At 33.4% G+C, this 23,199-nt stretch overlaps 2 protein-coding genes across 7 annotated transcripts; one reads left to right on the top strand and one right to left on the bottom strand.

Annotated features, from left to right (window-relative positions):
- Positions 1-1,755: 1,755 nt before the first annotated feature.
- LOC8268924 (pre-mRNA-processing protein 40A) lies at positions 1,756-21,337 on the bottom strand. 6 transcript variants are annotated; one of them, XM_048375473.1, is made up of 30 exons: positions 21,097-21,337; positions 19,254-19,315; positions 18,030-18,098; positions 17,602-17,937; positions 17,327-17,524; positions 17,127-17,206; positions 15,709-15,778; positions 13,234-13,286; positions 13,069-13,126; positions 12,614-12,966; positions 12,422-12,494; positions 12,244-12,342; positions 12,089-12,157; positions 11,936-12,013; positions 11,691-11,777; positions 11,568-11,602; positions 11,366-11,471; positions 10,779-10,859; positions 10,603-10,695; positions 10,479-10,532; positions 10,265-10,381; positions 10,049-10,147; positions 9,216-9,263; positions 9,051-9,143; positions 8,413-8,520; positions 8,244-8,308; positions 5,957-6,059; positions 5,488-5,781; positions 5,238-5,369; positions 1,756-2,555 (listed from the first exon to the last, which is right to left on the bottom strand). In XM_048375473.1, the coding sequence occupies exons 2-30, from the start codon at positions 19,284-19,286 to the stop codon at positions 2,496-2,498; spliced, it is 3,144 nt and encodes a 1,047-aa protein (XP_048231430.1). In that variant the 5' UTR covers positions 19,287-19,315; positions 21,097-21,337; the 3' UTR covers positions 1,756-2,495. The 6 variants fall into 6 exon arrangements, with proteins under 6 accessions (XP_048231430.1, XP_048231432.1, XP_048231431.1 ...); XM_048375475.1 differs by having other exon boundaries at positions 5,238-5,391; positions 21,097-21,335; XM_048375474.1 differs by having other exon boundaries at positions 2,495-2,611.
- On the top strand, positions 2,198-3,611 carry LOC8268925. Its single transcript, XM_048375477.1, has 3 exons — positions 2,198-2,490; positions 2,680-2,756; positions 2,852-3,611. The coding sequence occupies exons 1-3, from the start codon at positions 2,198-2,200 to the stop codon at positions 3,361-3,363; spliced, it is 882 nt and encodes a 293-aa protein (XP_048231434.1). The 3' UTR covers positions 3,364-3,611.
- Positions 21,338-23,199: the final 1,862 nt, after the last annotated feature.

Below are 23,199 nucleotides of genomic sequence, written 5' to 3'. Positions count from 1 at the left end.
AAAACTTCAAACACTCCGACTATAAATAAATTTAAATTCATATAAATAAAATTATAATTGCCCAATAAATTTAGAACAATGTATTCTGAGAGGCAAGTTATGCCCTGCACCCGGGCACATGGTGCATTGTGGTCCAAGGACCACTGTGCGCGTGTGAGCTTTTATTAAAAAAATAATTATTCTGCATCTCCTAGCTAAATGGTTCGCACTTTGCAAGTCCGCCTCCGTCTCTTTTATTTTCTTCTTTTCTTTTTTCTTCTACTAGTTGAGTTAGTTTTTCGATTTTTTACTTGAAAACTGTTTCATTAATCTTGTTAAACACTAAATTGTTGTTATTATTTTTAAATTGTGGAAAAAATTATTTAAAAAGCCAATTTTTTTATATCAAAATTAGTACTAGAATAAATAAATGAAAATAGAATAAATAAATGAAAAAAATTGATAATGGAGTACAATAGCAATTATTTAATGAATTTTCTATGTATGATTTTTTATGAACTAGTCTTTTACTCGCACGTCATACGACTACCATAATTATTTTAATTATTAATAATATAAATTGAATTAATAGGTAAGCTTAAATATTTTATAATATTCTTAATATTCTTATAAATAATAATGAATTAAATATTTCTTAATGTCTCATTTAACTTTTTTTAATACGAACTTGAATTCTATGTATTAAAAATAAATACTCCGAGTAAACTAAAAAATTTATATGTTAAAATATAGTAACACATGCTAAAAAAATAATAAAATTAATTATTTATTAAAATTAATATATAATATAATTTTTAAAAAGTCTTCATATGAACTTGATTTCTTTTCATATTTGATAATTTATAAATTTCATCAATATATAATTAATAATTTTATAACCAAAAGTGTTATATTTTTATAATAGACGTTAATATTTATCATTAATAAGTACAATATTCATTATTTATTATAAAAATATTTATTTTTTATTACATCAATTTTTAAATGTTCATAGTTTTAATAAAAATTGTTCAATAATGATATATATATTTATTAATTTAGTAGTTATAACTTTATAAATATTTCTCGAATCATATGAAATATTTATTTTCATTTAAAAATAATATTACTTTTTATAAAAGTTAAATCCATTATTTTTTTATGTATATTGAAACATTTTATAATTGATATACACATTCATTATTAATAGACATAATAATTATTAATTTGTCAATAAATATTCATCATTAATGAACGTCATATTTATTAATTTATTCGAACATAAATATAATATAAATTATCTTTACAGTTAATAAATAAAAGAAACGTCAAGCTAATGCTATAAATAATTTTTTAATAAAATAAAATAGTGTTAAACAAATAATAAATATTTAACATTTAAATAATAAATCTTTATTTTATGTTTAACAAATAAAAAGATAACGAAGACAAATTCAAAAAGAAAAACACGCATCAAAACTCATTTTTTAACACCACAGTGCATTGTCATCAACAAATGTGTCCCTCTCATTTTCTTTGTCATACTTGGACAAAGAAATAACAAAGACACCCATAAAAAGGACTTACCCACATGATGAATTTATGATCAACCACATAACTTAAATTTAAGTGGACCAGACAGTACAATTTCTAGTCCTGCAAGAAATGGACATGGTAAAATAATTTTGGGTAATTGTACATGTGTACACAAGGCATGTTTGTATGTCAAAGTATTAAAATATGTAATGCAAATCATTGAAAAGATCATAAAACAAATGAAAAATGAAAGAATTTCCTTAGATCGTAGACAGACAGACTACCATCATGCATGTGTAGACATTCAATTTGCCTTGTGGTTGTTCACACAAGACAAAGCTGCAAGAGACCATACAAACTTTAGGATATTATCATGTAGGATTTTATTTTATTTTTGTATATATGTTGATGCAGAGTCAATGGAACCCAGTGATTGATTGGGAACAGCCAAAAGTTGAGGAATTGGCAATGTCATTATTGATTGATGAGGCCACAAGATTAGACCACAAAATCCAATAATCTTGCTCAGACCTACTCCGCCTAAGCTGTTTAAGTCTCCAAAACACCACATCACCTGCTCATATATAGCCTTCAATTTGACAGACATACCCTGTCAATTCCATCTAACACATTGCAGGTCACCTTCTCCACCAAATCTAGCACTGAATTCTGAAGGATGTAAATGGCTGCTTCTTCATCAAAACAACTAAGGGAGCATCTCCAAGAGCAACAGGAACCCTTTATATTGGACATTTATCTTTCAGAAAGGATGGTGTTGAACAACCACCAAAGAAGACTATCAAGGAGCAATTTGAAGAAGAGGATTTTCAGCACCAAAAAGATCCTGAAGTTAATATTATACAAGTTCATTCGCCCTAATCTCGGCCGGCAGGATTTCAACTGCCACAAAGCTCACAGACATGGACTTGCTTCTGAGACAACCGAACAACCACAGCAGATTGGAGCGTCAAAAAGGTATTTTAGCATAGGCAGATCAGTTGCATATCATGCCTCCTCCAAATGTTGCATAAGAAATTCACCTTGTTATGAAAATTAGCCTTGCTTCTTTCAGAAACTTCTCAATCCAATAAACATACTAGCAATAAAGCAAGAGGTAAAATATCATCTAATTCTCATCTAAGTTATTACCGATAAATTTAACAGGCAGATACAAATACAGAAGATAATAAGAAACTCGACACAAGATCAACTACTGAGTGAAGCTACATCATCAAACACAGGTAGTAACAATCAGCTCTTTATCTGATAAACTAACATGAAAATATCAGCTTTGTATCTAAGTAACAATGCAATAATTCATTCCCACAACAAACAGGATGTCAAGATGATGAAGAAGAGGATGACGCATCAACATCAAGCACCGCTTTGACCAAAAATGTTGAGGAAGACTCCATATTTTCGTCTTTTCTATGGGATTTACTAGTTAAGACTCTGCTTGAGAAGCAGAATCAACCTGGATTAATGGATGTACAGAAGATGACTTGTCTTGATTTTTCTGAACTCCTGAAGAACAAGAGGGCATTGCAGCAAACCAAGCAGCTTCTATTTGATTGCATAAATGAAGCCATAAAAATACATGATACGAAGAGTAGGAATAAGAAGTATAATCGAGAATTCATGGGCTTACAAGAACATGGAAACGTCATCTATGAGCAAATTTGCTCATGGGCAAACCAAAATTCAGCCCAAAAGACAAAATTTGATGTCTCCCTCGTAGTAGAAGGTTGGGAAGAAATGAAGCGACTAGACAGGAAGATAGGGACACAGATAGGAGATGCAATCATGGATGAAATGACTCAGGAAGTAATTGGTCTCTTCTTTCAGTAAAGAACTGTGCACCTTGTCAGTTCAACCACCACGAAAATTAGGATGGTTCACCTGCTAAGGCTGTCCTTTAATTGAAGATAGCTAGGATTGGTTCAACTATCATGTTCAATTATCAAACAGCTGAACATCAGCTAAACTAAAAGGATTTCAGCCATTTAATTTAAGCTACTTAGTTGCAGGAGTTCAAAAAACAGCATAAATAAATCCATTTATAGATCATTTATAAATCTGATTATGAAATTTAATAGATTGGGAAACTATATCATAACATTTCCACTATGTTGACTTGGAAAAAAGAAAAGGAATCTTTAGAAAATTAAGCACTATCCAAAAGATATCCACCGAAAAGATAGCAGTACACTTGCTAAATGATATATATTGTCTGAAAAGACTAAAAAGGTATTTAAATATGCAGGATCTGCAAAGAGGAATACTAACAGGAGGGATAATATCTTTAATTATGTAAAGCATGCAAGTAGCAAAACTACTTATTTGAAACTGAATTGTGATAAATGGGTTTCAGTAGACTCAAAAGCTAGCTCAAAGAAAGAGGGTACCCATTCCACATATATACACCATAACAGCTCAATAACTTAAACGATGTAGGACAAATACAGCTTCTAACACCCTCCCTCACGCTTAGCATGATATGCAAATGGGCCGGATCCAAAGCCATCATCGCAGACAAAAGTCTGGCTCTGATACCATGATAAAAAGGCTTTGGTAGAACTCATTCCCAAAAGCTAGCTCAAAGGAAGAGAGTGTCCAATTCACGTATATACACCATAATAGTCCAGTAACTTAGCGATGTAGGACAAATACAACTAGCAAATTGAACTTATCAGCTTCAATTATATCAAGTGGTGCACTTTGAGGACTCTGTCAAAGTATATACCCTATCTATATGCTCCTTGTCTAATGCCACAAAAGTTATGTATTTGGTATATCAGTTCTCATGCTTCAGAAACAGAAGCATCGGCCATATCCAATTACATAAAAAATCCTATTTGTGTTGCATTCTAAGTCATGCCCAAAAAGCATTAGACATGAAAAAATATCCTCGGAAATGTGTATGGATCGAAATTGAACACCTACCCACCAACCTTTCGTATTTCCAATTAATAAAGCATCTAAGGAGATTTTCACACTTCATGATCATAATACAGTCATCATGGGAAGTTTCATAGTCATATGAGATCGAGAAAAGTTGTTTCTCATTTCTTGGATGAAATTACCAGCTTAGATAACACCAAAATTTCCGATTAAAGATGGATATTCAGTTATCCTCACAAAGTCGCAAGATATTCGAAAGTTGGAGGTGAGGGGGAACATGATGCATAGTTTTCATAAAAGAACAAAGACAAAAGAAGTACATATTCCTTCCTGGCGAGCGTGTAAGCAATATATGTGAATTGCAGGCTTTAGAGTCAACACAAGCTATTTCAGGGAAGACTGAAAAGTTTCTCTTTCGCCTCAAAAGAGAAGAATTTAGATGCATTTTCACAAAAGTTTTACACCACAACCATATGAGTAACGTGACCAATTTCCTAATTTCTTCCATATGTTAAAGACATTTGTTGTATAAAATTTATGTCAAAAAAACAAAGATAAGAGAAGAAAATTATGCACCATGGCAAATTCAAGGGTATTTCAGATTTTGTAAGCTTATTTAGCAATGTTATAAAAAAAATCACATGCGAGCAGGACTTATCTTAATAATTTATCCAAAAGCCCGTTACTATTACATGGTTATATGGCTAATTTAAGCAGAAACCGCTGATGTAGAGACTACAATAAGCCTAAAACATAATTAGAATATACTACAGAAAACTGATATCTCCCAACACAGATAAGCATTGAAGAAAAGAAGCAACCTGTAGGATGAGATAACTACCGAGTTTCCCCATCCTCGCCAAACTCCCCATCTTCAAGCTCTTCATGATCGCCATATCTACGAGAACCATTACGATGATCTCTCTTATGCCTCTTATGCCTGCTTTCACCATCTGAATCAGGAGTGGAGGCATGCTGCACCAATTATTAACAATAAAATAGTGCTTTAATGATTAAACAGACCAAACAGTCTACCATTTAGACATAACAAGAAAATAAATCTCAGCATACCCATTTTGATTTTTTGTGGTCACTACTATGCCTATGGGAACTCTTAGACCTATCTTTCTCACTCTCATTTAGATCATCCTCCGCATCATGATGCCTCTTCCTTTGTTTTTTGTTACTGTCATTCACTGATCTTTTGTTATCATTATTAAAATGATCATCTGTTGTATCAGCACTTCCAGTGTCTGCTTCTTCCTTCTTCATGTGCTCCTTTTCCCTTTCATGTCCTCTGTCTTTGTCCCTTCTATGCTTAGCCTTTCTCCTGTCTTTTTCCTCTCTCTCTTTTTCCTTTTTTGCCTGTAAAATATGCAAACCAGAAACTTACAGCCTCACTGTCCAAGTTTATCATTGCGGGTGCAAATGAATCAAATTATACATTCTCAAATAATGGTAATAACCAGATATTCGTATGTAAATGTACACATTGAGGTGTTGGAAAATCATTTAGAAACATGTAAAACTATCTAAATACCTTTTCCTCCTTCCGTTTCCTCTCATTCTCCTTTGCATGTTCTTTCAATTGAGCTATGTACTCCTCAAATATATCCTGGCAGATACTCTCTTCATTGATAGAACTACATGATAGCACCCAATAAAATTATATAAAACCAAGACCAAACAACATATCTGAAAAGTTGAAATTTCATAATATATTTTTTGGCCAAATACATACACAGCCACTTGAACTTTTTCAAATTTGGCACTTAGCCATTCCAACTTTTTTTGGTTCTCCTAGCCACCTTAACTAGTCATTTTGGACCAATTGAATCTTTTTTTGCTGACATGTAATTGAGCGTGACTGCATGCAGATGAAAGCAAGTAGAACTAAATTTACAGACTAACATGGCTAACGTGTCAAAATATACACAAGCCATGGATACTGAGAAATCATCTAAGCCTATAAGGTGTGTCTCCCTTTAACAATCATAAACTCAACACAACCTAACAATTTAAAAGATCCTAAATTAGTCTCTTTCTCTTTCTCTTTGTGACTATCTCCTCTGCATTTTTTAGAAAGAGAAAAATTAAAACAAATAACAATTTTAATCTTCATAAAGACACGCTATTTTTCATTAATGTCTTCCTAATTTTTTTCCATAACCCAATTTGGTTTTGACACATCTCTCTTTCCATTAACACCGCTCTCTCTTTTTATTAACACAAAATTAAGAATAGAAGCTGACCATCTTTGTTTACAAAATCAAGGAAAAAAACAAAAGGAAAAAGGAAACCCATTTGACTCATTTTCTTGATCACCCACAAAGAATCAATGAAAACAAGAATTCCATTTTCAAATACCCAAACCCAAAGTTTATTTATAGCTAATCCAAATGACATAAGGATTCAAATTAGCCTACCACGGCTAGAATTTACCTAGTAATTAAAATCATCTTGAAGAACACAAATTCTTGAATTTGAAAGAAGAGGGATAAGAAATTCAAGAAGCAAAATCATTCACTCTCCTCCTATCTTGTGCAGTTGCCATTTGGATGACGAGCTAGCAAATAAAGATGGTAAAAAAGAGAACGATGGACATTATAGATAAGAGTGATAGGAAAAGAATAATGTGTTTTGAGTAGATTTGCAGAAGCTATACAGAAAGAATGAGAAAAAGACTAATTAAGAAAATTTTTTTGGTAAAGCCAAGAAAACAAAGAGTGGTATAGTAAAGAAAAGAAAAAAGAAAAAAGAAGAAGATGAGTCATTAGTGTTCTTTTAATACGTGTCAACATATTTTCCACATCAACAAATGTGTGTTGCACGCATTTTTATTAGCTGAAATAAGAGTTTATATGGTTAAAAAATTTCAGTTTAGGTGTTTGTGGAGACCAAAAAAGAATTGAAGAGGCCAAGTGACAAATACAAAAAGTTCAAGTGGCTGCATATGCATTAAGCCTATTTTTTTCTATGTTTCTTTGCATTCCCCACTATTAAAGAAAAAAATATTAATATTAATAAAAAAAAAAAGAGCAGATTTAAATTATAGCATCCAACCATCAGGATCAATGCATTATAACCTAAAATGTAAATGAAAAAATAGTTAGAAGTTTTGGAAATGTATATTCACTAGGATTTGAAATGCATAGCTATAAGTCATGGAAACCTAAGAACTGTTAAAGGTAATAGTATTTGTTTGGACCTGATTGAAAATCAACAAACCGTTTTAAAAACAGGACTATTAAAAACTGCAGCCTTGAGTTTTATGTTATCTGTTTCAAGCTTAGTGAGTCTCATCCTCACCTATTTTTATTTGAGAAGGGGATCGGATAATTCAGGATCATCTTTTAGGACTTTAAGGAGAAATTTAGCATGTCCAAACACTTTGGAGGCTTTAGTTTATAGCTATATAATGGAGCACATAGGGTAGTAGAGAGGAGGCTAAGTTCTTTTGTTCTGTTTAGTTTGGCAGTACTTCGACGGAAAAGAATGCACATATTTCCTTTTTGAATCTTCTCTTTTCAAGGACGAGGTTCAGTCTTCTAATTTCTTGTTTACAAAATGGTTTTATTGGTTTTCCTGCAAAAGACTTGGAGGTTTAGCTGCTTATTTTTGGCAATAATTGCTTTGGAGAAAAATTAATTCTTCAAAAAAATTCTCCCTTAATATAATTTCATTTTTGCCAAACGAAATAGCTGAGATACAAATCTCTGAAACATCAGCAAAAATTTCCAACACAACCGATTAGCAGCCAACCCAAGAGAAAACTATTACAAAAGTACAACATTATGACACAACATTACAAAGTTAATGATCAATACCTGAACTCTCGGCTACCTTCAAAAAGTTCTTTACAACTCTCCCACTTTGAAGATGCAGTTATATCCTGCAGAACAAGAACAATAAGATGGATGGTTAGGAAGGATGAATCTTAATTGTTCTTAATTGTCCAGTTTAATTCAAATCAACTACTGATTAGCAAAGATACACCTTAGTAGAATGCAATAAATTAAGAAAGTCATCCGCAAGACGTTTACGCTTCTTTGCTTCTTTCTCCTCCTTCTCCTTTGCTCTTTCCAGCAATTCATCAAATACTATCTACAAACAGGTAAAGCATTACATCAAAACATTAGAGTACAGTAGCTAAGAAGATGAAAATGCATACTAGGAAAATTCTTTCGAAGGTAACAAAAACTGAGTCAAGACAACCACTCTACTGTCCTCTCAAGGAGTTGGACCATCATATAAGAAAATAAGCATATAATACTGGGTTTTCTATTGGGTATTGATCAGGGTCAGTGTGGTACTGTAGATTTGTGGCTTGAGCTTGATTCACATGACAGAAGGCAGAAGCATAAACTATAGCTTTCTTGGAGAATGTGCTTGATGCACATGCACTTGACATACCAACCCCAGGTATCAGCCCCTTCTCCCTCCATTCCTTTCCTTCTCTCTTTCCCTCCCTCCTTTTACGTCTTCTTTTTCTTTTACTTTTCTCTGGTTCTGATTTAATTCTCCCGTTTTCTTTTTTAATATTTAAGAAGCAACTACCCACTTCATGAAGCCAAAGAAAGAAGTTTAATATAAAGACTGAAGAAGAAATCAATTAGATTGAGAAAATAAAATACCTTTAGGTTCATGTCTGATATAGATGGTGAGCTAATATCCTCCACAATGGCAGCCTTAAGATCATCAAGTGTCCAGGTCGATGCCATAGCAACCTGAAAACTTACCAGCATATCAGATATCCAAGAGAATGAAATAGGAAAAAGAAAAACATTTAAGGACCATACCTTTTTCAATTTCACAGCATCCTTAATACGAGATTTATCCTCATGATACTGTAAATTAAAGTTGGCACGAGGAAGCTGTGTGAATACCACTATAATAGTGAAGAAAGCCCACAACAAACCACAAAACACCAATAGCTTTAAATTGCAAGCTTAGTGACAAAGGCTAAAGGTAAGAAACTGCTAGAAAGCAGTAGCCATATAATTTTAACTTTTAGCACACAGTAGATACATTTTGTTCCTTTTGTTGAAAGCCAAACCATATGGCCTAATCAATGGAGAAAATTAATGTCCTCTGCACAATAATTCCAACATTGCAGGCCCTGGGAGAGTAAGTCAGAAAATCCAATCTACCCCTTGCATGGCAAGGAGGCTGTTTCATGATTTGAACCTGCCACCTCAAGTTCATAATGGAAAAGCTTCAAATTGATCCACCAATCAACATTTCATGAACTAAAAAGACATTGATATATTAACTTAGTGCTTGATCTTCATTTAGTTAATGAACTACACTAGTTGAGATGAGAACCATTGCAGAGCACAGATAAGAATTCTCTAAAAGCTGCCTACTACAAATACTCTAAAAGCTGCATACTACAAATACTCTAAAAGCTGCTTACTACAACTCACTTAAGAAGGCAAGCCTAGTGATATACGTCATGAAGCAGTACAGGAGAGAACAAGAAAGCTCAAGTATGAAAGTGAAAACGCAACTGCATATGCATCAACGCTAATGTTCATGGCAAAATATCTACTTGAAAGCTGCTTCTTGAGGCATAAAAAAGTTCACAAGGCCATGAGACAAATGTAAAACTGTACAGAGTTAAAAAAAAAACCTGTTTCTCTAGCTCCTCTAAAACATCTTCGAACAGATCTTTTGGAGTTGAACCTGAGGTGTTTGATGCAACAGCTAAATATGCAGGTAAATCTTTAACCTGGGTGGTGAAGAAATTTAAAATAAAAATATGAGTAAACACATCCACAAACAAAGGATAAATAATTTAATTTCCACAGCAGTCATCCTACAACGGATATCAAAGTGGAGTTTCAACCTTCAAGTAGTAATCACGCCAGTGAGTTTTAGCTGTCATAGTGCCTGCTGCAACATGTTCTTCTAACAGCTTGCGGAATTCATCACGATTTTTACGCTCTGCCTTTCTCTGTTCTTCCTATTTTGACCAGAGAAAGATTAAAATTTAAGATTCAAACATAATCTGCAAGCGGCAAAGATTAATTGCTACATAAAAATCTAAGTAACTTTAGCACCTTCTGGATCTTCCTCTGCTCCTCCTCTTCCTTCTCCAAATCACGTAAATAATCCTGAAACATCACTCTGAAATTAGCTAAAAAAACCTATAAAAACTTTTCTAGTTAATGAACAAAGATATACCTGGAAAATTTCCAAACGGTCAATTTTTTCAAGACGAGAACACCTTTCATCTGCCTCCAACCGATCTTGAACTTTTCGCCATTGTGTACTTGCCTAGAGGGAACGACACATAATTAGAAGTTGCACAGCAGGAAAAGAAAACCACAAAAGTGAATCACAACCTCATAAGAAGGTACCTTAATGAAGTCACAAGATTCCAAAAACTGCCTATACTCCATAATATTCCGCTTGCGCTCTTCCTGCGCCTTCGCTCGTTCCTAACAACGTATATTATTAAAGAAATCTCAAAGGAAATATGCTTGAAATACTTATCTTCAAGCTACACCTTGTTATACTGTTATCACTGTTCAACCAGGACTATTGATATTAGTATTAGGTTCTGACCAACACAATTATCACTTTTTTTAACAATAAACTCACTCTAAAACTGAAATTTATTAAGATACTAAGTTTAGTCTCAATTCTCCCAATATTCATTAAATCTCTAGTTCATAGAAATCCATATTCAGCAAGGGGGGAACATTTGAGAACATATCAAAACCATGCTACAAAACATTCACAGCAATTTTGGACTCCAAGCACTACCTGGAAGATGCAGTCACCTATGACCTCTACACTTATTCACCATCTGCACATCTCATTTTGAAGGTGAGATGCAGAGATGCCATGTTAGAAATACTAATGACGTAAAAATAGTAATACTGTGTGTACCAAATAAAAAATGCTAGAAGTAAGAGAGTAGCCAAGCTAGTTAATTCTTTACCTTATCTCCAAGTTCCTGCAAGAAAGAATCAAATATATCTCTGCGGTCTCTTTCTCGTTCAACAGCTTTAAAACGCTCATCATTTTCAAATAATGTCACTGCTTTGCTGGTAAAGGAGGCATTCAAAGAGCAGACAGAACTTATCAAGAATATAAGCAACCATTAACCAGAAACAATGATTTAAAATGATGTAAATAGAAACCTCCATCTCATGGTTGACGTCAGCTCTTTAGACTCCTGTAAAGAACTCAAGTTTTAAAAGAAAATTCTTTTTATCTTTAAAATATATGTGCAATAAATACATAGAAGAATCCAAACAACTCACTTCCAGCATATTCTTGAATTCCTCCCTTGCTTTTTTCTGCTTACTCCGCCTTTCTTCAGCATCCTGCTTTTTCTTCTGACTCAAGTACTGGAACATAAAGTTAACAGCCAGGTAAATCCTATGTTGAAATTTGGAAGCAATCTTGATAAAACAGCTATATAATCGTTGCAGAAAATTTGGAATTAAGAATTACTTCCAAAATTGAATGTGAAACAACCAATATACTGAACCAAGATTAAATTAACCTCATTAAATGCTTGCTTCCGCTCTCCAAGTGTTCTCAGTGCACCATATCTTCTGTCGTTAATTATCACTCTCATGGCCTAACAGAGTCGGCAGAAAAGTTAGGTACTCCCTGAAGTGGAAATAGAAAAAATTACACATCATTGTAGAACTACCTGGTCCCAGGTCCAGTCAGACCCAACACTTGCAGATTCCAGAAGTGCTTTGAATGCATTCTTTGCCTCCTAAACAAGATTAAAAAACAGTAAGATCAAGATGCTAATGGCCAAAAAGAAAAACCAATTGGAATATGGGCAGTTCTATAACATACCAGCTTATCAGTGTAAGTTAAGGGCTCCTGACTAACTATTTTTTCTTCAATTCCAATACTATTGACTTTTTCACTTCCTGCTACATCTTTTGATGCTTCCTGTGAAGTATTAACCATATCAAGTCAATAGTAAAGCAAGTCAAGAATCTTTACCACTTTATCAGACAAGAAAAATTACCTCTTTATCTTGTGAAATAGCATTATTTGCAGAACTAGAATTATCTTGACTTAAAAAGCTGCTGGAGTTGTTCCTAAGAATATTAGACCAAAATGCCATAACCCATAAGTTATACACTTCTCCATATAAAATAGCAAAGAATGTTTAATAACAACAATAATAAGAGACAACATGAAGTTTAGGAATAAATACATTGGTGCAGTTGAGATATCAACCCCTGTCGCAGTTACTTCAGAACTTCCAGAAACAGTAGAAACAATATTCTCAGTTGTCTGAACTTCATCTGAGTTGCTAGTTAGAGAAGATGCCATAACAGCTAAGCCTGGTGATTCAGAAGCTGGCTGAGATTGCAAATCAACAGCAGCAGCAACAGGAGTGACCGGAACTGGGCTGGAAGGTGTTACTTGAGCTGTTAAAGATGAAGCATCTGCTACAGATGGTGCTTTATCCACAGATGGAGGAACAAAAGCTGGGACATGAGAATTTGCCAAGGTATCAGCCTGTGCTTCCACTAGAGATGCCTTTTCAAGTCGCTTGCGGGCCAACTAGAAGCAGAAATGTTGAAGCAAAAGTGAATGCAAGTAACAAATGCACAAAATATCATACTAAATCAGAAACAACCTATAAAGAGGTCTATGAATGGAAACCTTCAATTCTTCAGGGATTTCCCATTTTGACTGCTTGGTAGTCTTGTTGTAGTAATACCTACAGGAGATCAATGAATAGACAGAATACAGAATCACAAATAAATTAACAACTTCAGAGAAAGAATGGCCTCAAGAAGTCACAGAGTATAAATTTGAATCACGCACGTTCTTCCCTCAGGACTTGCAAATTCCTTCCATTCAGTTGAAGCATCTGCTCTCTGTCATGGTAAAAGAAATAAATGGATGAACAAAGAAACTCTAATAAATATGTAGTATATCTCAAAAAGAAACAATAAACATTCTATCAAAGATCTTACTCCAGGACACAACTTAATCAAAATGCAGAAATAAAAGAAGTAGAAGATTAATATGCCAAACAGACACTACTTTCACAAAAGCAGAACAAATTTGCGGCTAAAAGGTAATGATAACTCATGCATAACAATTTCTATGCAAACTGAACCATTCATCAGGGCTTTATATGTATATTTAGGACATCAACAAACTCCCTGTTCCAAAAGGTAAAGAAATCGGAAAAGGTGCAGCCAGAAATACTTTCAACCATAGTTTTAGTAAACAATAGAACGTCATAATCAATTTCTTGCCAGAATTAAGAAAGTGAAGAAAACTATAGTAGAAGAATAATTCAAGCTTGCTATCTAGTCCTTTTTTATTCTTAAGGTAGCAAATTTGCATATATTTACTCAGTTACATTTACTTTATGAAAATGCACCTTTTGTATGGAACAAAGATTAATGACAAAGTTATAAGAAACCATATACCAGGAACTTATTAACATCATTTTTATGCTTCTAAAAACCTGAGTTTTCATTTGACCAAAAGAGCCAAGAAAACCGCTTTTATGCTAAACCAGTTTTTATCCCTTGAACCACAACCCAAATGGGCAACTATCATGGCATTTTGACAGAAAATAAACTCATAGTATAAACTATTCATGTGCAAGGAATCTAATTCAAGAATGTAAAGAAAAACTTTTTGAGTATTTTACATTTACTACAGGGACAGGAGCAATAGATTTATACTCTAGGAGCTAAGAATATCAAACAGTGACCTTTAAGCCATGGTTAGAATCATAATTTACAAATGAAACCCAATGCATGAATTGTTATAAGCACTTTGATGGCCAAACACGACAAAAATTCTTGCAAACATTCATGCAATAAAAAACATAAAATCAATGAAAAACACAAATGATGAAAATTACTAACATTCAAGCTACAAAGTAGGTACTGCAAGCAGCAAAGACCCACAGCATATCCTACCTCTCAATAGTGTAGCACAGCATGTACCTGTAAGCACCTTTCAAGCTATGGAAGTCACAGAAGGTATATTTGGATATAACAAGAATTCAATAAAGAATTTTAGGAGTCCATATACCACTAAAGCTAAGCAGAGGACAAATTTTATAGTACCTTGCAAATACTTACCAAATACCACATGAGAGTCGTTGACGAGTACATAAACAGTAATTGAAGAAATATTAATAGGGAAATATGTGACAGTAAAAAGAATCTAAATAAATCATGAGCATACATCAACACTAGACGGTTTAAATAAAATTTTCTTCTACCGAACTGTATATACAACATTTTAGTGGTGGACAGAAGATTGCCAAAACATTGCCAATCAGTGCGAAGTATACATACATGAGCACAAAAGTTAGAGAAAATAAGAAAACAAAAAAAAAAAATTTCCTATATAACCCAAATGAACGAACCAGTGAGCAGGCAAAAGAGAGGACAACTCTAAAAGTGTTACCCATTGCAATAAAATTAGGATTTTAATTCTAAGAAAAGAAGGACATCATAGGCTTTTCCAAAAAACAATTCCTCTATTGCAAAGAATCTTAAAAAGAGAATATAAAAAGGAGACAAAAGAAGCAACCTAATATTTTCCTTCAAATACCAAACATGCAGACAGAGATAATTGTAAGAACAGGGAAACCAACTCCATATCTATTTATCCCATAAGACAAGGGCAGAACTATATCCAGCCGAAGCTCCCACTAAGCGTTAAGATCTTACCATTTCCAAAGGAACTGGAGTTACATCTCTTTTCCATTTCCATTCAAGAGTTCTTATGTGTTTGTGTTTCCACACCCCCTTGAGACCCCGAAAAATGGACAAATTCCTTTTCTTAGGAACACATACAAGATTCGTCACTACAAAAAGGATAAATCTTTAAGAATATGATATTGCCCCACCACATCCGTCCACCCAAAAAAAATAAAAAGAAAACAAATTCTAGTTCTGTCCCTGAGGACAGAGCTTTTGTCTAAAGCAAATGGAGAGTATATTGGACAATTCAATCAACCAATCTTACATAACCACCTCAACATGATAAGAAGTTTCAAAAGCAAAGGTTACTGGATTGAGGGAAATCTGGACCTTAACAATGAGCTGATGTGGCAGGTATCACTCACTATTGCATATATCTGCCCATGGATCAACAGACAGGGATCGACAGTAACATGAAATTTGAACATGGTGAAGCTTAACTTAATCGTGCACAAAATGCAGAGTGAAACATATACAATCCCACAACTTTAGCACATTAAGACATCATCCACAAACTAAGAAGAGTTAAAGAGGAACCACAATATCATTAACATGATCTCACCTCAATTGGTGTCATCAACTCAAAAGGCTTCTCCCAACTAGATTGTCTTGTCCTCTTATTGTAATAATACCTGAATATCATGCAGAGAGTAGTACATTCAGAAGGCATCAAAAAAATTCTACGCACCAATTCATTATCAAATCACATTTATATTCACATAAAGTGAGAGAAGAACGAAAAGAAGTAATGGCAAGTAGAAGTCCCTCTTGGACAAGGGTAGCACAGATTGCTTAATGAACTAATACATCGCCTGTGTTACATCATTAGGAATAACCTACAGGCTACAGCCATTCTTGTGAAACTGATGAAATATATTGACAGAAAAATGAAAAAGCATCTAGGCAGATGCATTTTTAAATTTGAGCCACGCCTTTTGAAAAGTACAATAAGGAAGCTAAAAATAATTAGTAAGGCAATCATGGAGTGGGGATATATATCGAATATAGCTCACATTATTCGAGGCATTGGCTTTGGATATTGCTGGAGAACACCAGGTTTATGGAGTTCAAAAGGATCCTATGAAGTCATTAAAAGAAATTTAATGGACTCAAATTAATGTGAAAGGAAAATAATTTTGGGAAAACATTGATATGATATGTCAAATCTTTTCAGCATAACAGGTGATCATTCACATGGAACATCTTTGCATTGGGACAGAAGCAGAAAAAAGGGGGAAAAGGGGAAGAAGGGCCCCTTTCTCTCATCATGTTCTCTGGATCAATTAGGTTAATCTCTAATAAACATTACCAATTGTTTTTCTGTTAAGGGGATTAGGTTCACCAAATGCACAAACAATCATTATTTTTAACTTATTCTCTAATGAACAACCAACCTTGTACTCAAGCTGCAATATGTTAGCAAGATGCATACTCATAAGGCTCCCGTCTCATACAGGCAATAAAACAGGTTACATTCAGGTCCAAACAAAATATCTTCCTGTCATTTTATCTTTCAAAAAACATGGAGATTTTTACAACTTATAGCAGCATAACTTCCAACTAAGGTCCATTGTGGAAGAATATGAAGTATGAACAACAAGAGTGCAAAAAACATTAACCAATCAGATATGCTCAAATTTAACCAATTAATCATGTACAGTCAACTCTCCTATCTCAACATGTAAGCCACACGAGGGTCATAAAACACCTAAATACACACACGTACACGCGAGAGAGAAAGAGAGAGAGAGAGTGATATGAAGCAAAGACAATCTAGATAAGAGGGAAATGCCATATTAAGACAAGCATTTAGAAATAAGCATGAGCCAGATAGGTGGTCTTGCTCTAGCAAGATAAAGTTTCCAATGCTCATGAATTTATCTTTGCGATTTGAAAATCGGATTTTAGTTTATCCACATAAAAGAAAAAGTATTCCACAGAAAATTTAGAAAACAAGTCGAGTCTAAACGCCTTAGATACCTCCTTCCGTTAGCAGCTAAATGCTCCTTCCAGTCCATTGTGGTCTCTTCATTGGGCTTTGTAGGATGGAGATCTGTTGCCTGCGGATTTAAAAATTGTCAACATTACAACTTTGAGATAAGTATTGATAAAATGAAATAGCAAATAGAAGTAGAACAATAACATAGAAAGAAAAGAATGAGACAAGAAGATCTTCCAACCAGAACACCACCATTGGTAACTGAAGATTGTTCCCCATTAAGCTGCATAGGTGTAACAGGAGTAATGCTCTGATTTACGGATGATGACCCAGCCAGTCCACCAGCAGGAATACTCGGCGGACGCATTTGAGATATTGGCTGATACTGACTTACAGTATTAGCAGCCACTGGTGGTTGCCCATAAGATGATGGCACAAACTGAAAAAGATAGATATTGGATTAATACAAGAGACTTTGAACAAAACCATTAAATTGAGGGATAATCACAGTCTTACAGTATACGAAGAAGAGAGAGGTGCTCCTGGGCCACCTAAACCGGGCGCATAGTTAATTGAAGTTGGAACACTAGGTGGAGGCAGTGATGATCCAGATGTAACATGCCTGTTTGCCTGAGCATTTGGCAATGAAATGACCTGTGATGGAGGTGGACCGTGGCCTGGTTGTCCGGGCCTTGATGGAAATTGCTGCACAGATGGAGGAAATTGGGACTGCGGCGGTTGAGAAGGCAATCCAGCATTCATGAAAGGGACACCTCGGCCAACAGGCTGAAAATGTGGAGAAGCCACAGGAATGAACTGCTGTGACTGCTGCGCTGGAACAACCGGGCGAAACTGCAGTAATAATCGATTGAAAAGGTTGTTTTGGATCTAACTTAAGCAATTGAGGAAAGGCCATAAAAGTGTCGATTGATGAAAAATATTACTTGCATAGGCATGGGTGGGACAAAATTTCGGGGAGGATCCATGGAGCCGACCAAGGGAGGCTGAAGAGGCTTTTGTATAAGAAAAATACACAATAAGCATGAGAAAAAGGGTATTGCTAGCATAAGTAGTTTAAAAATCAAAAAATGAATTGTCTAATGCAATCAAGGCAATCGGCTATAAATAAGAACTTTTAGGGAATGAAAATGCAACAGAAAATTTTACCAAAATAAGGTTAGCCTTACTTAATTAGTTTAAGGTCAAATTTAAAAGTCCAAGCAAGAGGTTATTTTACTTATTTTTACTTGTTGACTGATAGCAATAAAGAATGTAACAACTCAATAATCCTGTCTTTATTGCACGAAAGTCACAATTCATTTATATCTGAAAAGAGAAATTCAAAATTTGCCACATCTAAGATAAACTCACAGTGGCATTTTTGATAAAAGACTCCCAGAGTATGCAGAATCATTTCTATGCAATGAACAAATTAAAACTCCCTGTATAGCATCAATAAAGATCCTAAAGAATGCCAATTATTAACTATTATGAGCCTCAGAGTGTCGTGAAAAAGAATTCTTCTCCCTACTGTTGAGAAAGAAAATCTTATAAAAAAAATTTAAATAAAAATAAAATAAGAAAGAGACTTGTATATATTGTAGTAAGGAAGAATGAATTGGGTAAAGTAATGAAGAATGATAGTAAGCAATAAACAACTCTACAGATTCAACTTTCAAATAAGTAGCTCTGCTAATGTGCTTCAAGACACGCATCTTAACTATTATCTTTATCACATTTGTCTTCTTGAACTTTTGTGCTTTTGGCTACCATAAATAGAAAAAAATTTACTCAAAATTAACATTTCCTTTGAGAGAAGATAGACTGAAATATAATAAAAAAGAGAAATGCAGAAAGAGACGCGTAACTCTCTAAAGCAAAGGTGGAATGATAAACATGGGTTACTTGTTACAGTAACATGCTATCGTGGAGCATCACAACGATACATAATTCAAGGATCCAAATGCAATGCCAAGTAACCACAAAATAAATCAATTCCTGATGGAAAAGAAGTATGTTATAAATTTTGAATCAAATCACGGATACAAAAATATTCACATTGCTGCCTAACTCGAGTCATAGACTTCCTGAAACCAATGAAAAGCCAACAAGCCATTGAGTGCATATAAGCAGTATGAGAGTTGTTCCTTTCCTTAGTGGAACGTTACCTGCATACTGGAATATGGAGGGTTGTTCGCCATTCAGTAATGTAGCATGCTCTGGATGCCAGCTAAAACCAAAAAAAAGAAAAAAGAAAAAGGTTTACCATCACATTAGCATGTAGATATCATCAGAATGCTTACATGGAAGAATAGAAACAACCCTGCTAACATAAGTAGATGCGGTCATTGTAATATATATAGCATTAAATTGGACGAACTTCCATCAAAGTTCAGCAGCTTCAATAAAAGATAATGAGACTACAAATAAGACTATGCACTTGCATCACAAGCTATTAAGAAGCCTCAACCATGAACATAGACACAACATATTATGCATAGTTTCTACTTAAACTGGGCATATTCTTCCAGCCGATGTTATTAAAAAAATAAATAAAATTTATTGATCCATGTAGAACAATTGAATTAAGATGAGGATCTACCTAAAATGCTCATGGAATTGCTAAATGGTTCAGCTCTATTGACTTTGGACAACATTACCCCCAAGTGTTTTTCAAAAGAAACCCTTTGAGAACATAGAGCTCTATAGAACATTTCAAAAGCATTTCCATCTCCAAAAATTCTTTGGAAACATGCAGAATGTATGGCATATTAGACATAACAGACACTTCAGCATAATATCACGAGGGCAGGCGAATGGCGTGTCACATCCACATTGTAGGAAACATTTCTTTTTAACATCCATGCATACAGGGGAAAAAAGAAGAAAAATACAGATAAGAAGAAGAAAAGCTTTTCCTTCTGCCATCTTCACTATGTTTAAAAACCAAACAAACCACTAGTAATTGGCAGAAAAGCAAGGTACAATAAATTGCATCTCTACATTGCCCCAACTCCCCCTAAGACTATGAAATTTCAATACTCCCCAGAGTCTCCAAATAGATCTAGAGGTATTTGAAATGTTTAAAAGTAAAAAGTCATTAGGGTAATAAGCAAAAAAGACAGGCATGTAAATAGAAGCATACACACATCTAATATAAGCAAACAACCAAAATCAATAAAGCAACATTATCTCCGAAACAAGAAAATGAGATCAAAGAGCACTAAGATGACAATAAATACAACAAATACTGCTTTTGATATCCCAAAGATTCCAACAGATTGCAATGGCACAAAAATAGAAAGTAAACTCCATCTACCAATGACCATACATATACACACAAACACATGCAAGGATCCTGCAGGCTGAAAATTCAATTCACTGTGCCTCAAATAGCAGTGCCGACATAACTGTCATTTGTAAAAGCCATAATTTGCAAGCTTTACCCTAATACCTCAAACAAAATCTGTATTCTTCACAGCAATTACTCTATTCCCACATTAAGTTGAATAAAAAAGTCTTGCTCCAAAAACACTTGTTTTTCTCCTCACTGTTTTCAAGCAAAACAAGTTGTGACCTTAATTAATGATCTCCTACAAGACTACCATCGCATCACCTAACTATCTCAATTTAAATTCACCATAACTTTTACAGCTGGGAATAAGAACTTCACCTAAACAAATAAAGAAACTTAACAAAACCAACAAAAGGAATAACCCAAGAAGTCCCACCATTGTCACGAAATCACAGTTAGACAAACTGGGCATACCTTAAATCCTTCAAAAACAATTCCCCTAATTACCCAAATCAAAAAAATAATAATAAATGTACACCCAAACCCAAAGAATCTTTCAACATTCTAAACCTAATAAAGCCCCAAATCATAAACCCATATAAATTTAAAAAATTCCACACCCAATACAATAGCACTGTTCACAAGATAGCTTAAATTGTATCATTCTGTTTAGAATTGAAGAGCAAGCAAAATTAGCTTGAGAGTGGAAGGCATACCACACAATAAAGTGTAAAATTTTATTCTTTTCTTGTCGTTAAAAATCCAAGATTAGGGATTTTTGTATAATTGCAAATTGAAGCTTTTGCCTGTTTTGGTTTTCGTTTGTACAAATAAAAACTGAATTTTGGGTACGTGCGTTTCTTTCAGTCAGAAGAAACTGAAGAAGATGAAAGAAGGACGGGCTTTTGTCTCCCCGGTTTTTATACGATATAAACTCGACAGTGCTATTCTCTAATGCCTGTAGCAAAAATTCTTTTTAATTTTTTGAATTATGTTGTATCATTGTTTTATTTATCTATTATATATTAATTTTTATTTCATTAGGAATCTTTAGAATTACATTTCAAAGTAATTCATTCAGAAAATTAAAAAAAAAAAAAACATATTGTTTAGGTTTGATAATACGCATTTTAAAATATTTATATATAGTTTTATAGTAAAACTGATAATATACATTTTATAATACTTATATATAATTTTATAATAAAATATTACTAAAATTAGTGATGGGCTGAGTAGCCATAGAAATTATTTCGATGACTGTTTTCGATTGATGAAATAATTACAAGCTATTTTTATTTTTATTGAAACATTTTTTTCTCCATTTACATAGAGAAAATTTTAAGAAATTAATTTATGATGAATGTCTATTGAGATTATCATTTCTAAGCATTATTAAATTTTTAAATTTTTGTGTAGATGATATAAAAGTAAAAATTGGCAAACCAAATAAATTAAAAGAAATTCAGAATGGTAATAAAATTCATTAAAATGAATTCTATACCAAATTTAGAAAAATACAAATGAGATAGATAAAGAAATAAAAGTAGAACATTGTGTGAAAGGATGATTAAAGAGAAAGAAAGACTTTTGGAAAGGCATGTGCCAATTTAAGACAGTTTGCTTGTATTAGTAAGTTTGCAAATGGTAAGATTATGGACAAAACAATACAAAATCTCAAATTTGATTACAATGTGCACAAGCACAAAGAAAACAATTTTCAGTGGATTTGAGCAAAGTTATAATTGCTTCTTTTAGGTGGCATTTACTGTAATTTCCTTTTTCTTTTTGAATTTATCTAAAAAAATAAAGGAAAAAAGGAAAAACAGAACATCTCATATTTGCTATATGGTACATAAAATATAATCACAGAAAATAAAATATTAACTAATAATAAGAAAAATATTAAAATAGATAGAGATTATAAAGACATGTTTATGAAGGTTGAGCACATTTGGCACAAGGAAAGAATGAGATTATTATTGCTATTTAAAAACAATTTGCTTCACTATTACTACTAGATTTCTTTAAAAACAATTGAAAGCTATTTCTTTTTTCTTTTTATGTAAGTCAATCAAAGTACTGTATATAATTGTTCAATCAAGACGATGAATAAAGTTTAGAGGAAAAGTTAGTATTATTAATAAAATTTATATGTAAGATATTTTTTATGATAAAATTTTGAAAATGATGGACAAGAAGATTTTAGAGATTGGTATTTTTGTTTTCTTTTAGAATATAAAGCATTTTAAAATTACTTTTGTATGCTCTAAGAAAATCTGACTTGAAAGAATCTATCACCATTTCTTGAGAAATACTAATACTAAAATGGAAATAACAGTTTGGACCAAAAAAAAAAGGGAAGATGGTTCAATATTTTGAAGAAATAGAATATAATTACAAAGTTTCATCTTAGGGACATTCTTAAGTAAGCAAAAATATACAATCCATTTGTAGTAAATTAAGGTGGTTATAGGTAGTTAATAGTTAAAATTATTTTTAAGAGAGAGTTATTAAAGAGAAAGAAAAGAGTTATTAATAAAAATACAATTGAGGAACAACGGGAGATTAGATCTCATAGAGTTCAATTTCCTGATTCATCGCCTATGTGCCCTTTACACCCAGTCATTCTGCCTTTCAAGTAAACTTTCTCGTTGATGAATCAATCGGGAAATCAATAAGGATGAAAGGTGGGTTATAACGAAGAATTATAGTCTCAATCCTTGCACCTGACCGTAGTCATAATTTGGCAGCAAGAAAAGGCGATCTTGTGCTATACTCCGGTGATCTCTTTCCTAAGTTGGCAAAACCAACACAAC

The sequence above is a fragment of the Ricinus communis genome, chromosome 6 (genome assembly GCF_019578655.1).
Source record: "Ricinus communis isolate WT05 ecotype wild-type chromosome 6, ASM1957865v1, whole genome shotgun sequence".
NCBI classification, from domain to species: domain Eukaryota; kingdom Viridiplantae; phylum Streptophyta; class Magnoliopsida; order Malpighiales; family Euphorbiaceae; genus Ricinus; species Ricinus communis.
The sequence above is the reverse complement of the archived record's forward strand: the minus strand, read 5'-3'. Positions and strand labels throughout refer to the sequence as shown.

Coding starts and splice junctions, on each gene's coding strand:
- LOC8268924 (XM_048375473.1), bottom strand. CDS start 19,286: ATGGCGAACAACCCTCCATATTCCAGTATGCAG. Junction 8,521..9,050: donor TATCAGACATGAACCTAAAG/GTATTTTATTTT, acceptor ACCTGTTTGTAG/ATAGTATTTGATGAATTGCT. Junction 8,309..8,412: donor ATTTATTGCATTCTACTAAG/GTGTATCTTTGC, acceptor CTTGTTCTGCAG/GATATAACTGCATCTTCAAA.
- LOC8268925 (XM_048375477.1), top strand. CDS start 2,198: ATGGCTGCTTCTTCATCAAAACAACTAAGGGAGCATCTCCAAGAGCAA. Junction 2,491..2,679: donor CAGATTGGAGCGTCAAAAAG/GTATTTTAGCAT, acceptor TAAATTTAACAG/GCAGATACAAATACAGAAGA. Junction 2,757..2,851: donor AGCTACATCATCAAACACAG/GTAGTAACAATC, acceptor CACAACAAACAG/GATGTCAAGATGATGAAGAA.